At 36.6% G+C, this 13,674-nt stretch overlaps 1 protein-coding gene across 4 annotated transcripts in view; it reads left to right on the top strand.

The window, feature by feature from the left end:
• The window catches only part of PAK5 (p21 (RAC1) activated kinase 5), a 131,151-nt gene that overhangs the window by 58,593 nt on the left and 58,884 nt on the right, over window positions 1-13,674 (top strand). For all 4 annotated transcript variants that reach the window (XM_087948462.1, XM_026668410.2, XM_087948461.1 and 1 more), the window contains one exon: window positions 3,451-3,665. In XM_087948462.1, coding sequence (XP_087804588.1) covers window positions 3,451-3,665 — 215 coding nt within the window. The remainder of the gene's footprint in view (window positions 1-3,450; window positions 3,666-13,674) is intronic.

The raw sequence follows: 13,674 nt of genomic DNA, 5'->3' as shown, positions 1-13,674 counted from the left end.
TTTCCAGTTGGCCAATTTTATTGATTTTTTTCTCCTGTAGCTAAAGTTCATTAAATATACATTATGTTTATATCATACACAATCATAAAAGAATGTGTATTCTTCCTTCTTCCCTCCCTCCTTCCCCTCTCCTCCCTCATGTTTTGTGTGTGTTTGTGAGCATGAACTTTGTTATATTAAGGATGATTATTCATGTTACTCAGGGCCTCAATAGCCAGAAATGGGCCTCAGAGTCTCTGAGAAGGCCCACTTATTGCTAGTGAATCCCTTTTAAAAGAACAAAAAGGACAGAAGCTTCAGAAGGCCAAAATAAACACAATTTTAAGCTGAAGATTTTAGCAATTCACATCCTCCTTGAAGATTGCAATCATGCTGTTAAGCTTCAGAGCATACAGTTCTGTGTTTACAGACTGATGCAGTGCTGGATTTTTTTTTTTAAATAATGCTTGATTTTCAGAAGCAAAATTGTTATTTTAGTGAGGAGAAATTGCCCACAGCCCAACCAAGAAATATAGTAAGCGGCCTCTCGAGATTTTTTTTTTCCTCACCAAGAAAATAAGAGCCATGATGGATTGTCCCACAAGTCAGTCTGGAAGCAGCTTTTCAAGTCGCTGCTGTTCTGTAACTTTGAACTGAAGGAGACCAATATCCTGTCCACCCCTCCCTTTAGCTTTCTCCCCCAAAATCTGGATGAATGGTTTGTGAAAGAGGTTTTCCTGTATCATTCTGAACCAGAATGACTGAATGGAACTAATTTCAGTTGCTGCTCAGATTGGTGTCTATTCACAGGGAGGGGTGGAACACCCAATTCCCTTAATCTTGGAAGACCCACTACATGCCAGAGTAGGTATTTTCCAGAAAATGATAAAGTTGATAAGAAAAAAAAAGATCTCCTTTCTCATGCTGTCGACTTCACTTGGAGTGTTCATTTGATTTGAGTTGCAGTGATTTTTATGAATCCACAATTGAATTTTTAATATACAATTTATTTTTTTAGGAAATCATCCGCATGCACCATCAAAGTCATTGCAGATATTAATTTAACAGATATTAATTTAACAGGAATATAAGGGCAGGGTGGATGTCCAAAAGACTGGCAGTTTTCTCCTAAAATGGCCAACTCCATCTACATAGATTTCTTTATAAAAAGTGTAGGTTCTGTTTTGATCTCAAGCAGGGAACTTGTAGCTCTCTGAGAATAATTTCTGGCAGCTCCTTCTAAAATGGGCATTGATGATGGAATCTGGGAATTAAGTTTTAGAAATTATTATTCTCCTTATTTTCAGCAACATTTGGAAATCACAGGTTTCCTGCCTCAACATTTAAGCATAAAGAATTATATGCGTAATTCTAACAAAAGCAAAATATTTACAGCATGCAAAGGACAAGGTAAATGAGGGCTATATCATCCTCACCACCATTATGAGAACGAACAAAAAGTAACAGTTCCATCTATATACTAAAAGTAATTCAGTAATAAAAATTTGCATGAAAAGGCTTCATAGCATAAATTTGGACCCATATCATCTGGAATGCACGAGTTTCCAGTCTATCAAAATTTAATGTCAACCAGCAAACAAAATGCTATGAAGATAGCATCAGTGCTGTTCTATTGTTTATGCATCTCTTTTTTTTCCAGAAGCAAAGAGCATTCTGAAAACTCATGGATGTGAAAGCCATGCAACTTTGCCACCAGAATAAAAGATATTTCTTTTATTGCCCTATGTCAGGGGTCTGCAACCTTAAACACTAAGAGAGTCATTTGGACCCGTTTCCCACAGGAAACACTGTGGGGCCTCAAAATCTGGGTGGGTGAGGCCAACTTGATGTCCCTCCCACCCAGGCACATGACCTACCCACCCCCACCATGCCTACCCAGGTTTTGTGGCTCCCAGTGTTTTCTGTGGGAAATGGGTCTCCCTCCCTCTCATTTCAGTTTTTTGTGCTTTACCTTCTCAGGCCAGGCAAGGAGTGACTGGGAAGGGAGGGCGAGGGGTAGGGCCAGCTAGTGCCACTGCAGAGGGCCCAAAGAGCCACATGCGGTTCCAGAGCTACAGGTTGCTGACCCGCCCTATGTGATACATAGATATAATGAACTCCCACCCTATAATGGATCAGTTCTTTTCTTCTTTCCTTCATTGGTTTAGAGCAGTGGTCTCCAACCTCTGCGGCTTGGAGGCCCAGATTGAGGTGGGAGAGAGGGGGAAACCAGACTGCACGAGTAGCAGGCTGGCGCACATGTGCATACACATGCAGCTCGACTGCAAGTTGACCTGCGTGCGCCTATACTTGCATGCCGCCCTGCCACTCACACAAGTCAATTGTGCTGGCGCATGGTCCGATTGTGAACTGAGCCATGCTTGGGGATTCTTGGTTTAGAGAATTCTCTTCAGTTGCATGGCTCAATTATTGATATACCTCCAGTCTAGCAATTATAATCTTAAGGGAAAATTCATCATGAACTTTGACTAGAATGAGAAAAGTATAATTATTTTTATTTGATATTTTATATAAATATTTATATTAATACTTAACAGTTTCCTGATGAATTCATGAGAAAGTTTTACACTATTTTGTTTTAGTGTCTTCTGAATGGAGAGAAACTCTGCACATATTCCATAGCGTTTTTGTTCCCTAATAATTTTGAACTTACACTTTTTTCCTGAACATTCAAGAATTATTGTTGATTCCTGAGTTTTTCTGGAATGTCGGCCTTAGCTTAGCTAAACGAAGTTTTGAATCAATTTTCAGTTGGTTGTGTTTGCTCTTCGAATTATTTCAGACATAAATAATAAATCCTTTTTCAGTTTTCGTGGTTTGGGTTTCTCCTGGATATGTAATCTCAAAGATCTCAGAGAGCTAGACGGTGCCTCCATTTTCATCTCCAGGGGCTGTAGTCACCCTTTCTCAAGCATGAGATTTCCAGACCGGTTTCATTGCGATTTGCTAAGTTTGAAAGCATGAGGAAAAAATGTTCCTTGATTAGGATATTGTAGGTCCTAATGAGTATCTGTGATGTTGGGCTCTGACTGCTGATTCAGCTGAATGCTTTATTTAGTGCCTGAAAATAAATCGGAATGTTGAGTGATTGACTCAGAGTAAGCTTTCTTGGACCTATATCCTGTCTGTTGGAAAAATTACTGTGGACAATCTCCAGGTTAGTTTGCACCCAGTATATTCCCAGTCAATTCTAGATTACAGCAAGTGTACATATCACTTATTTCAGCTCGGGAGGAAATATGTTAACTGGAAAAACAAAAAGGAAAAAATAGGCAAAAGCAGGGAGAGAGAGACAAAGAGAGAGCTATATAGCAGTAAACATGAATTTGTGTTGTTTATATATCGCCAGCTCTGTGCCCATTTCTTTTCATCTTTGCAATCCAGTCATCAACATACACACCACGTGTCCTTAGTAATGTTTATCTTAACACATTTTATCTTCTTTTTCAGGTTTTTCCATCATGTTTGGAAAGAAAAAGAAAAAGATTGAAATTTCTGGCCCTTCCAATTTTGAACACAGGGTACACACTGGATTTGATCATAGAGAACAAAAATTCACCGGGCTACCTCAACAATGGCATAGTTTGCTGGCAGACACAGCAAATAGGCCAAAGCCTATGGTGGATCCTTCATGCATCACACCCATCCAGCTTGCGCCTATGAAGGTACCGTACCAGGTTTTCCCCCTTTCATTTTCTTTTCTTTGTGACAAATTTATTAGATTTTTTCAAAAAAACAACAACAAACAAACTAGAAAAATTAAAAACTAACAGAAATCAATTATTAAACTTGAAAAGGAAAAAGAAAAGAAAGAGAAAGCAAATAGTTCAGAAAGAAAAGAAAGGAAAAGGAAATATTAAAAAATGAAGCTTCTGATTTTCTTTTCCAATAGTTATAGGTATAAATTTAAACTGACCTAAGGTTAGGAAATAATATTCATTTTTCTCTATTATCTAATATTTTTTTAATCATCAAACTCATACGTCATCAAATATATGTCATGTGTTTCTGTTTCACACAAAAAAGGGTTTCCAATCAGCATTACAAAGAATTTTACCTTTTCACTGTCAATGTTGCCGTCTCAGCAAGTTTCATTGTCTTCACCATCCCCTCTTCCATTGTGGGTCACATCAATCCTTTCCACCATTGTGTATATAAAAATCTCACTGCTGTTATTGCATAAAAAAAAACAAAGTTCCATGGTTGTTTCCCAACTTTTTGTCAATCAGCCCCAAAAGAAATATCTCTGAGTTCAGTTGTATATTAATCTTTAAAATCTGAATTAATGTGTATTTGAATCCACTTTTTACAGGTCCACCAAGCATGATAAAAAGTCCCCTCATTCATATTTCCAACTTATATTTGAAGTGCCTTTATATATTTTAGACAATTTTTCCAGTGACAAATACATTAATGATACATCATTTTATAAAAGTTCTATTTAAGGTTGTAAACATAATGTGAATTTCAATTCTTTCAGCCACATATTCTCCTATTGTTTCCTTTGTATATTATTACATAAATTTTATCTCATTTTATCAAATATAATTTCTGTGTTAAATTTTAATATACATTTTATATGTTTTAGCAATAATATGTTCATCATTTGTACATTGTTCTGTTTCAAATTCAGTCTTTTAAAAAACTTCATTCCATATTTTAGCATACTTATTTTGAAACAACATACAATTCATATTTGTCAAATTTACCCTTCTTTCAATCTTGAAACCCATTCTATCGTCTCTTCTGTTTGATCTAGTAACTTCATATTTTGTTTATTAATCTTAAAAATCAGCTAATATATTTTTATTCATTTTCTTTGATGCCAAAAATTTTATTGATTACACAGGCCATTTCTCTTTCCTTTTCTGTGACTGAAATGTAAATTAATATTCCAAAACATGTACTTCTGTTAAATAAAAAAATATGTAATACATTAGAGATATGAGCTTTTATGCAAACCCTTGACCTCTCCCCTGTTATTCTGTTACAGATTGCAGATGACTGTCTTCTCAGGGTTCCAGCTATTAATATTACTTGCCCTGTATCACATAAATCCTTAGGCAGGCTAGATTGAAAAGTAGGGATGAGCTACAGAAAATAGATAAAATATTATAAGCCTGTGTTTGGTCATCTGGTTACAAAACTTATTGAGGTTAGTGGATCTTACCTCTGAACAGACATCTATACATTAATGTTGTTAATTGATCCAACTGAAAGAAAATAAGGGGCAACATCCACATTTGATACTGTCTTGGGACCGATACCATAGGGTGCTTCTGCAGCTATCAGTTGCCTTGCTTGGCTTCCAGGGCACTATGTTTTATTTATTGGTTAAAGGCATTTTTATTTTATAATTTTAAAAAAATGCTGGATTGCCACAAAGCTGAGTAGGAATAGAATTCTCTTCATTTCTTTTTTTTAATTGCCATCTAAGAATTTGATTAATTTTCCACATAAAAAACAACATAAATTAACAATGAAGAAATAAGATACAAAGAGAATAGAAATAGAAGTGCAAAAACATAGAGAAAAAGAAAGGAAAACAAAAAAAAAATACACAAAGAATTATTTCTTCCAAGGATATAGGGAATACTTATATTCAACTCTTACTTTAAGACTGTACTATAATGTCCATTTACCTTTTTAATTTTTTACAAACATCAAAACCATGTCAAAAATATGAATTTTCTCCAGCTTCTACAAAAAATCAGAAAGAGCTTCCAATTAAGATGAGTCCATGAATTCCTTCCGTGATTTTTCTCTCACAACTTAACCATCGTTGCCAGTTATCTTTATTAACCATTCCTCTATTGTAGGTATTGTAGCATTTTCTAAAAGTATGCATGGAGTCTGCATGCGCAGACCCATTGATATTCTTAGAAAATAAAAAAGGGGTGATTGGTTTCAGACCAACACTTTGTAAATGTGCCTACTTGTCCAGAACAAAGCAATTATGTAAGATGGGAGTGAGACTAAACCTCAGTGTTTTCCCTCATAGTTGATTATATTTTGTAACTGTTCAGGTTCTTTGTGACTGCTATTTTGGGAAGGCCGCAGCCAGGCTTTCTATGGGTAGCCCTATAAGTGCCCACAGCATGCTCTGAAAATGGCATATTCCTCTTTTGGCTCCACAATATTGGGGATTTGGGGAGTCCATCCAAATCCATATTCACCCGATGTGGAACATCTGATCTGGGACAAGCATTGTGGTTTGCATGCTCTTTACATGTCTAGTCGTAAAAAACAAAGATATTTAGAAGTCTTCTACAAAGCTTGTCTGGGCATAGAAAATCAGAAAACTGTGTGGAAAAAAACACATTATGTTGAACCTGTGGTAGTGCTTTGATACACGCAAAAACATATAGCAGTATATGTCTGAAGTGACTTAACAGTTGAATTGTCTCTTGATTGAGGTTTAACTTAGAACAAAGGTGTGAAGTTTACCTCTCTCGCCCAAATTAATGATGATATTGAAAAACAACACAAAGGCATGGCTATACAGATTGGGATGTGGGATTTTTGTTGTTTACTTCTATATTCCTCATACACCAACAGATCTTCTGTAACTAAGTTTCATTTGGAAGAATATTTCTAAAGAAGTGCTTCTCAACCTTGTCGATTTTAAAATATGTGGAGTAGGAAATTCCTAGCATGCTGGTTAAGGAATTCTGGAAGTTGAAGTCCATGTATCTTAAGGTCCCAAGCTTGAAAAACATTGTTCTAAAGTAACATCTTATTACTTTCAGAAGATCTTATGTTTGATTTTAATTCAGTAACTGAAAGTTTAAATATATAATTTTTATGTAACACATTAACGTACAATAAGTCTTAACATTGTATTTCACCTGAGACACAAAATGAAAACATATTTTTCTGTGCATTGAATATATTGTTTCTGCTACTATCATGTGTAAAAGTCTGTCCTGGCAGTCCCATAAATTATATTTATCTGGGTGTTTTTTTTAAAACTGTTCAGTAATGGTATCTTGCATCTTATTCAGAGAGAAATCCAGAAGACCTAATTAGGTTCCCTGGTTTAATTAGGAGATTTCGTTTGCAAGGTAGGCCTTAACTCCTGATAAGATGTGCTCCTTGGGTGGAGGTGTTCATTTGGAAATACATAATAGTATTAATGGTTTTTTAAGATGGCAGCCAGGGAGAAATTAGTGATACCAAGCAAGCAAGCAAGCAAGCAAATCCATTTACAAGAGAAGGAGTAAGTAGCTAATTATATTCCAGCTGTTGTTGGACTATGAATACTTCTTACCAGTTATCAGTTTTTCTAAGGATCCTAGCAAATGTAAAACAGAAAAACTCCCAGTTTGCTTACATCTGGATTAGAGAATTGTTGCATTAAAATACATAGATAAAATATTTTGTTTCTTAGACTGGTTCTTGGCATATTTTCTGTCCTGATTGGCATCCAATTCCCAAGATTTATCAAAGAAGCCCTTTTGAGCATTATCTGAAAAAAATCAAGATCTTAATCGGAGATCTTTGTAAAGCAAAAGCACTACCATTGAGCGACTTTTTTATTATATATTACTCATTCAATAATAATAATATGTTTATTTTTCTCCAGGGGTTTGTCAAACAGAGTAGGTTTTGCATATGTCACAAATGTAGCACATGCAATTTTAATTTTGCTCTTTGAACGTAAAGTAATTATTTCTTGTTACTACTAGTCCTCGACTCACGGCTAGGAAAAAAGGTCCATTGTGGACAATACGTTTGCTTAACTACAGCATTAGCTTAACAACTGTCATAAAAAATGGGTAAAATTGGGTTATCCACATGACAACCCACTTAACAATTGACACAATTTACAACTGTAATTCCAGGCTCATTTAGGGTCATAAGTCAAGGACTATCTGTGCTTTTGGCAGAATGCATCTTGCTTGCTTGTTTGTTTGTTTGTTTTGGTTTACCTTGGTTTCTGTATTTCTCTCCTATCACTGCCACCACAATACCGATTCCGAGGCATTCTTTAGGAGCAACTTCATATAATTAAAAAAATAAAGATATTAAGAAATTAGAAATAATATAGTAAACTGTCAAGCAGGAAAGGATTCGTTTTCCCAAATATTAGGTAAAATTGTCTTTGTAAATTGGGATCATTAAATATAAAGCACACAGACACACACACACAGAGTGTTATTTTAGTATCTGTGTCTCTACAGCTACTTTCTAAGAAGAAATTTTAATTGCAAACTCCAGGACTGAGTCATTTATCTTTCACATCTACCCCAAATTAGGATAAACATTTTTGCAAAAATAAATGATGTATGCTATATCCTGACACAGACCACTATATATGAGAGATGCAAACTTGGCAGCAAATATTTGGGATTAATCTATTCCCCTCTTGAGTTTAGACACTGGCAATATATTACTTTGAATAATTAAGTCACAAAAAGCTGAGTCTGATCAGTATTACATTAGCATCTGCTGAACCTTTAAGAAATGGCATGTGTCCTACCTTCTTCCAAACCTCACTGCCAAGCAATCCAAATTAATTTGTAATATTGATTTTCCCACCCCCACCCCTACCAAAAATCCCAACAACCATTTTGAATGTTTATCATTTGGGCTTCATTAGGATAGTAAATGAAAATTGGTAGTATGTTACCTATGGAAGTCTGGATGAAAAATACTAAAGTAAGACTTTGGCAAAGAATACATTCTGCTGTTTGTAGCTATATAGTTAACTGGGATTAAGTTTTCCAGGTTTCTCAAGATCTTGCTGGAGGAGAAAAGAAGTCTCATTTGGTCTCAAGATTATTCTAGGATGATCTTTAGGAACCCATTGTTGTTGTTAGTTACGAAGTCGTGTCCGACCCATCACAACCCCATGGACAACGTTCCTCTGGGCCTTCCTGTTCTCCAACATCTTCTGGAGTCCATTTAAGCTCACACCAACTGCTTCAGTGACTCCATCCATCCACCTCGTCCTCTGTCATCCCCTTCTCCTTTTGTACTCAATCATTCCCAGCATTAGACTCTTCTCCAGTGAGTCCTTCCTTCTCATTAGGTGGCCAAAGTATTTGAGTTTCATCTTCAGGATCTGGCCTTCTAAAGAGCAGTCAGGGTTGATCTCCTCTAAGACTGACCAGTTTGATCGCCTTGCAGTCCAAGGGACTCACAGGAGTCTTCTCCAGCACCATAGTTCAAAGGCCTAAATTCTTTGGCGCTCAGCCTTTCTTATGGTCCAACTTTCACAGCCATACATTGCAACTGGGAAAATTATAGCCTTGACTATACACACTTTTGTTGGCAGGGTGATGTCTCTGCTTTTTAGTATGTTAGATTTTTGTTTTCTTAGACTACATTCTGATAGATCTAAACCTTAGTTAGTCTGTTTTAATCCTTAAAATTAAATAGTGTAATCTGCTTTATATTTCAGAGAATAGGGCCTGGAGTAGAACATTTTATTAGTATATCCCCAACCTTCTGGCATGATAACTACAAATGCAATTTTGAGAGCGTATTATTGGCACTCTAATAAATTGACTGTTGAACTAGGTGTGGCCAGTAGCAAATACAGATTTCCCCAGAAGGCAGACTGCTAAGATTTCTCCCACACTTCTGCTATTATTCCAGGACATTATTTATCATAAGGCCAATGTGATAAACAATATCCTGGAATAATAGCAGAAGTGGTGGGAGAAATCTCAGCAGTTTGCCTTCTGGGGAAATCTGTATTTGTTATTGGCCACACCTACTTTAACAGTCAATTAATTAGAATGTCAATTTGTTCTCAAAATTACATTTTTATTTATCATGCCAGAAGGTTGGGGTTCGCCCCCACCCCAGGCAATGTTCCTCCTTCTCCTCCTTTTGTTTACTTGTAGCTTTTTGTGGGGTCCCCAAAGAACTTGTAGGAACACAGGTTATGCTTGAGATTGGCTTTTTTCTTTGCCACATCCTAATTCCCCGTCAGTATTTGTGTTGTAATGAGAGGAAACTCTAAAGAAATGGGTGGGGTAAACAGGTGGTTGGAGCCCAAGAATCAATGGGTGCATCTGTGGTTTATAGATCAGAGTTAGTGTTAGTTTAACCGTTCAGTCATGTCTGACTCTTGGCAACTTTATAGACAAATGCTCTCCAAGCTATCCTGCCAAACACAGCTTCCTTCATTTACAGATTAACAGAGTGGGAAGGGACCTTGTAGGTCATCTCGTCCAACACCCCACCCCCCCATTTGTTGGATGTTCATCTTTGTATCAGCTTTGATGGTATCAAGCCAGCATGTTCTTTGCTTGCCCCTTCTTCTTGATCCACTAACCAACCATTCCTCGCATCATTGTCTTCTCCAATGAATTTGCACACGTGACAAGGCCAAAGTAAATCAGACATAGCCTTGCGATTTTGGCTTCTAGTGATGTTTCTGGTTCTCTATGATTCAGCGCCTCTCGGTGGTTCGGGCTGTCCATGTTATACGCAATCATTTACACCAGCACCACAATTCAGAGGCATCAATTTAGATAGATCAGAACTCCAAGCAATAGACTAATTGGCCAGAGATGGGGGCGGGGGAGGTAGGACTAGAGATCTTTGTCTACTTTTCCATCCAATTGTGGGATCATTATGCCCGACTACCAAATGCTTCTTTCATAATGAAGAATAGAGGCCAGACCTGATATCCTACTTTCCATTTTGGTTATGTTGCTGTTATGTCCATAAAAGGGTTAAATCTGGAATAAACAAAGGCCCCTCACTTTGGGACTCCCCATGCTGATTGCTCTGTATTATTTCCAGCCGTTCTGGAAAGTTCTGTGACAGAGATACATAGATAATCCGGATTGTTGATATTAACTCCTCTGTCCTTTTATCTCTTGCCTGCTGCTCATGTTTTCTCTCTCCCTGTTTTTGTCTGCCTTTGTCCTGTTTTGCTAGTCAGCTGTTTTTGATGTCTGCTGACAGTTAATAAATGAACACCGAGCTATAGCTTTAGCCGGTTGTACTGAATGATGCCTGTGCTTGCTCTGATCTGGATATGGGGATTGACTGTAGAGAGTACAACATAAACTGGAAATTAACCACAGTAATTTTCCAAATGTCATCCCGGTTTCTTAAATTGCCATGTTTCAGTTAATTGTTTCTCTTCCTTTGTATTATGAGGAGGTCACCCAGGGATTTGGAGTGGGGTCCTTAGTATATCAATGATATTCTTTTTCTTGCTTCTAGGGTAGGGGTGGGAAACGATGGCCCATGTATGACTTGTGGACTTCAACTCCCAGAACTGCTAAGCCAGCCATGCTCCTGCTGGTTCAGGAATTCTGGGAGTTGAAGTCCACAAGTTATAAAGGGGCCATTTTGTTTCCCACCTCTGTTCTAGTGTGACAGTACAAGTACTGAACTTCTTTGAATGCCAGATGAAAGATGAAATGTAAAATCTACCTTGGGTGGGATTGCATGCCTTCTGAAATGTGAGCTTCATTATTTGGGCCAAGAGCTTTATTAGAGGTGCAAGAGGTATTGGTTGTGAGGAACACTTTTTTACAGCTTTTGTTGGTTCACCAGCTATGTGTGCTCATGATAAAACTTGGACTAACAGGGAGTTGCACTTGGAAAGGAATGTAGAGTTGACTCATTTAAGGATGGCTTTTTCTGCCATAGTGGCAAAGCCTTTTTTCCCAAGGTTAGCCCTATTATTATTATTATTATTATTATTATTATTATTATTATTATTATTATTATTATTATTATGGGGGGGTGAAAGATAGCCTCTTCTAATTTGGAATTTCTTTGTTGTAAAAGGCATTCTTCAAGTCTGACTTCACAGCCAAGCACTGTAAATGATAGTGTCTGTATTTCAGCCATCATTAATATAGAGATGACATGGATTTTGTCACATACAGAGTCATATTCACTAATCTTTCCCTCCCTTGGATGTTTTATTATTTTGCGAGACTTCGGGGAGGATCTTTGAGGGGAGAGAGAGGGATGGAGAGAAACAATGGAGTGCTGAGGAAGAGTGAAATGATTCTCTTCCAGCCCCTTATAGTGGAATTTATAAGAATAAGGAATTTCCAGCTAACCCTTCCAACAGAGGTGGCATCTGTTTTCGGAGTTGTTATTTTCTATAGGGATAGGGAACACTTTTAACTTAGAACTACATTATAGTCCTTTGATTTGCTTTGTCTGAGTGCTGAAAAGTAGCTCTGTTTGTCTCTGGCATAAATTGGGAAAGGGTGTTTAATGTCAGCTCCTTTCATCTAGACTACAATCATTTGTCTTTAATGTCCCATCCCCCCCAGCCGTTTGGTAACCTATATTAATAATTGGGGCATCATCATTTTACAGAGCCAGTAAAAGCCTGCCTGCTGGAATATATTTTATTTTTATGTATTTGGTTGGATTTTTCCCCCTTCCCTACTCATTTGCAACTGCTAGATCCTCATTCTGGAACTATTCTAGTTTATCTTTTCTAACACAGATTATCTGCACTTTAATATTCAAAGCTAAAAGCAGGTTTTAATACAGTGTTTTTTATTTTTTTCTTATAAACTTTACTTTTACCCTTAACCTGAGAGATTGGTTTACCACTTAGGGAGGAAGGACTGATCCCTCTAATCACACGTCAAGGAGACTTTCTTCCTTTCTTTCTTTCTTTCTTTCTTTCTTTCTTTCTTTCTTTCTTTCTTTCTTTCTTTCTTTCTTTCTTTCTTTCTTTCTTTCTTTCTTTTTCTTTTTCTTTTTCTTTTTCTTTTTCTTTCTTCCTTCCTTCTTTTCTTCCTTCCTTCCTTCTTTCCTTCCTTCTTTCCTTTCTTTCTTTCTTTCTTTCTTTCTTTCTTTCTTTCTTTCTTTCTTTCTTTCTTTCTTTCTTTCTTTCTTTCTTTCTTTCTTTCTTTCTTTCTTTCTTTCTCATTTTTCATCCTTTTCTAGTAATTATGAAGCCAGCACAGGGTAGAAGACATTTCCTGGAGGATAGAAGTGGTGGTGAGAACTATCATTCTACCATTCCAAGAGATAGGGCCAAGGTGTGAAGAGTCAAAGTGAAAAGTAACTTTGGGAATACTATCCTTCCACTCTGTAGAATGAATTCTGCTGCTGTAGTCGTGAAAAGTTGGAAATTGTCCATGTATTATCAGTATTTATTTTCCCTACCAGATACAGGAGGCACTTGAGATTATTTTTTCTCTTGACACTTATTATTTGTGTGAATAATTAGGGTTCTTTTGGATATGAAGCCTTTTCAGGGAATAGACATTTTGATGCTCTTATCCTGGCCAACAAAACACCTCCATTTTGCTGTCTTTAGGTATTTGTTAATGAAATTATTTTTAATAACTAATGAGATCTTTACTTTTAAAATATACTTCATGGTATAATGAAAGTTTACTTTATTTTTATATCTATTCTTGCTCTTGTGGTTTATTTATTGTGAGGATTCAGTTTGCTATATGAATAACCAGGAGCCAAAGTTGTTTTTTTTTAAAAATAAGGGTGGTTGGTTTGGTTGCTTTTATCACTCTCTGAAAAGCATTATCAGAGAAACAGGAAAACTGTGAAAGCTTTAAAAATAAATGAGCAAATCAGTAAAGGAAGCAGAGTAATATCAAAACAACCATCCTATTTCCGAAGAGAAAGTTATGGTTATTTAAATTTAGAGTAAGAGGTTGCTATATTGTATATTTGTGTCTATTGGAAAAAGTCAACATTATTCTT

Source organism: Notechis scutatus, chromosome 1, assembly GCF_049901735.1.
Source record: "Notechis scutatus isolate UNSWTSFEM ecotype Mainland chromosome 1, rNotScu1.2, whole genome shotgun sequence".
In the NCBI taxonomy this organism is placed as follows: Eukaryota; Metazoa; Chordata; class Lepidosauria; order Squamata; family Elapidae; genus Notechis; species Notechis scutatus.
Note: the sequence above shows the minus strand (reverse complement) of the source record. Positions and strands in the feature narration are given on the sequence as shown.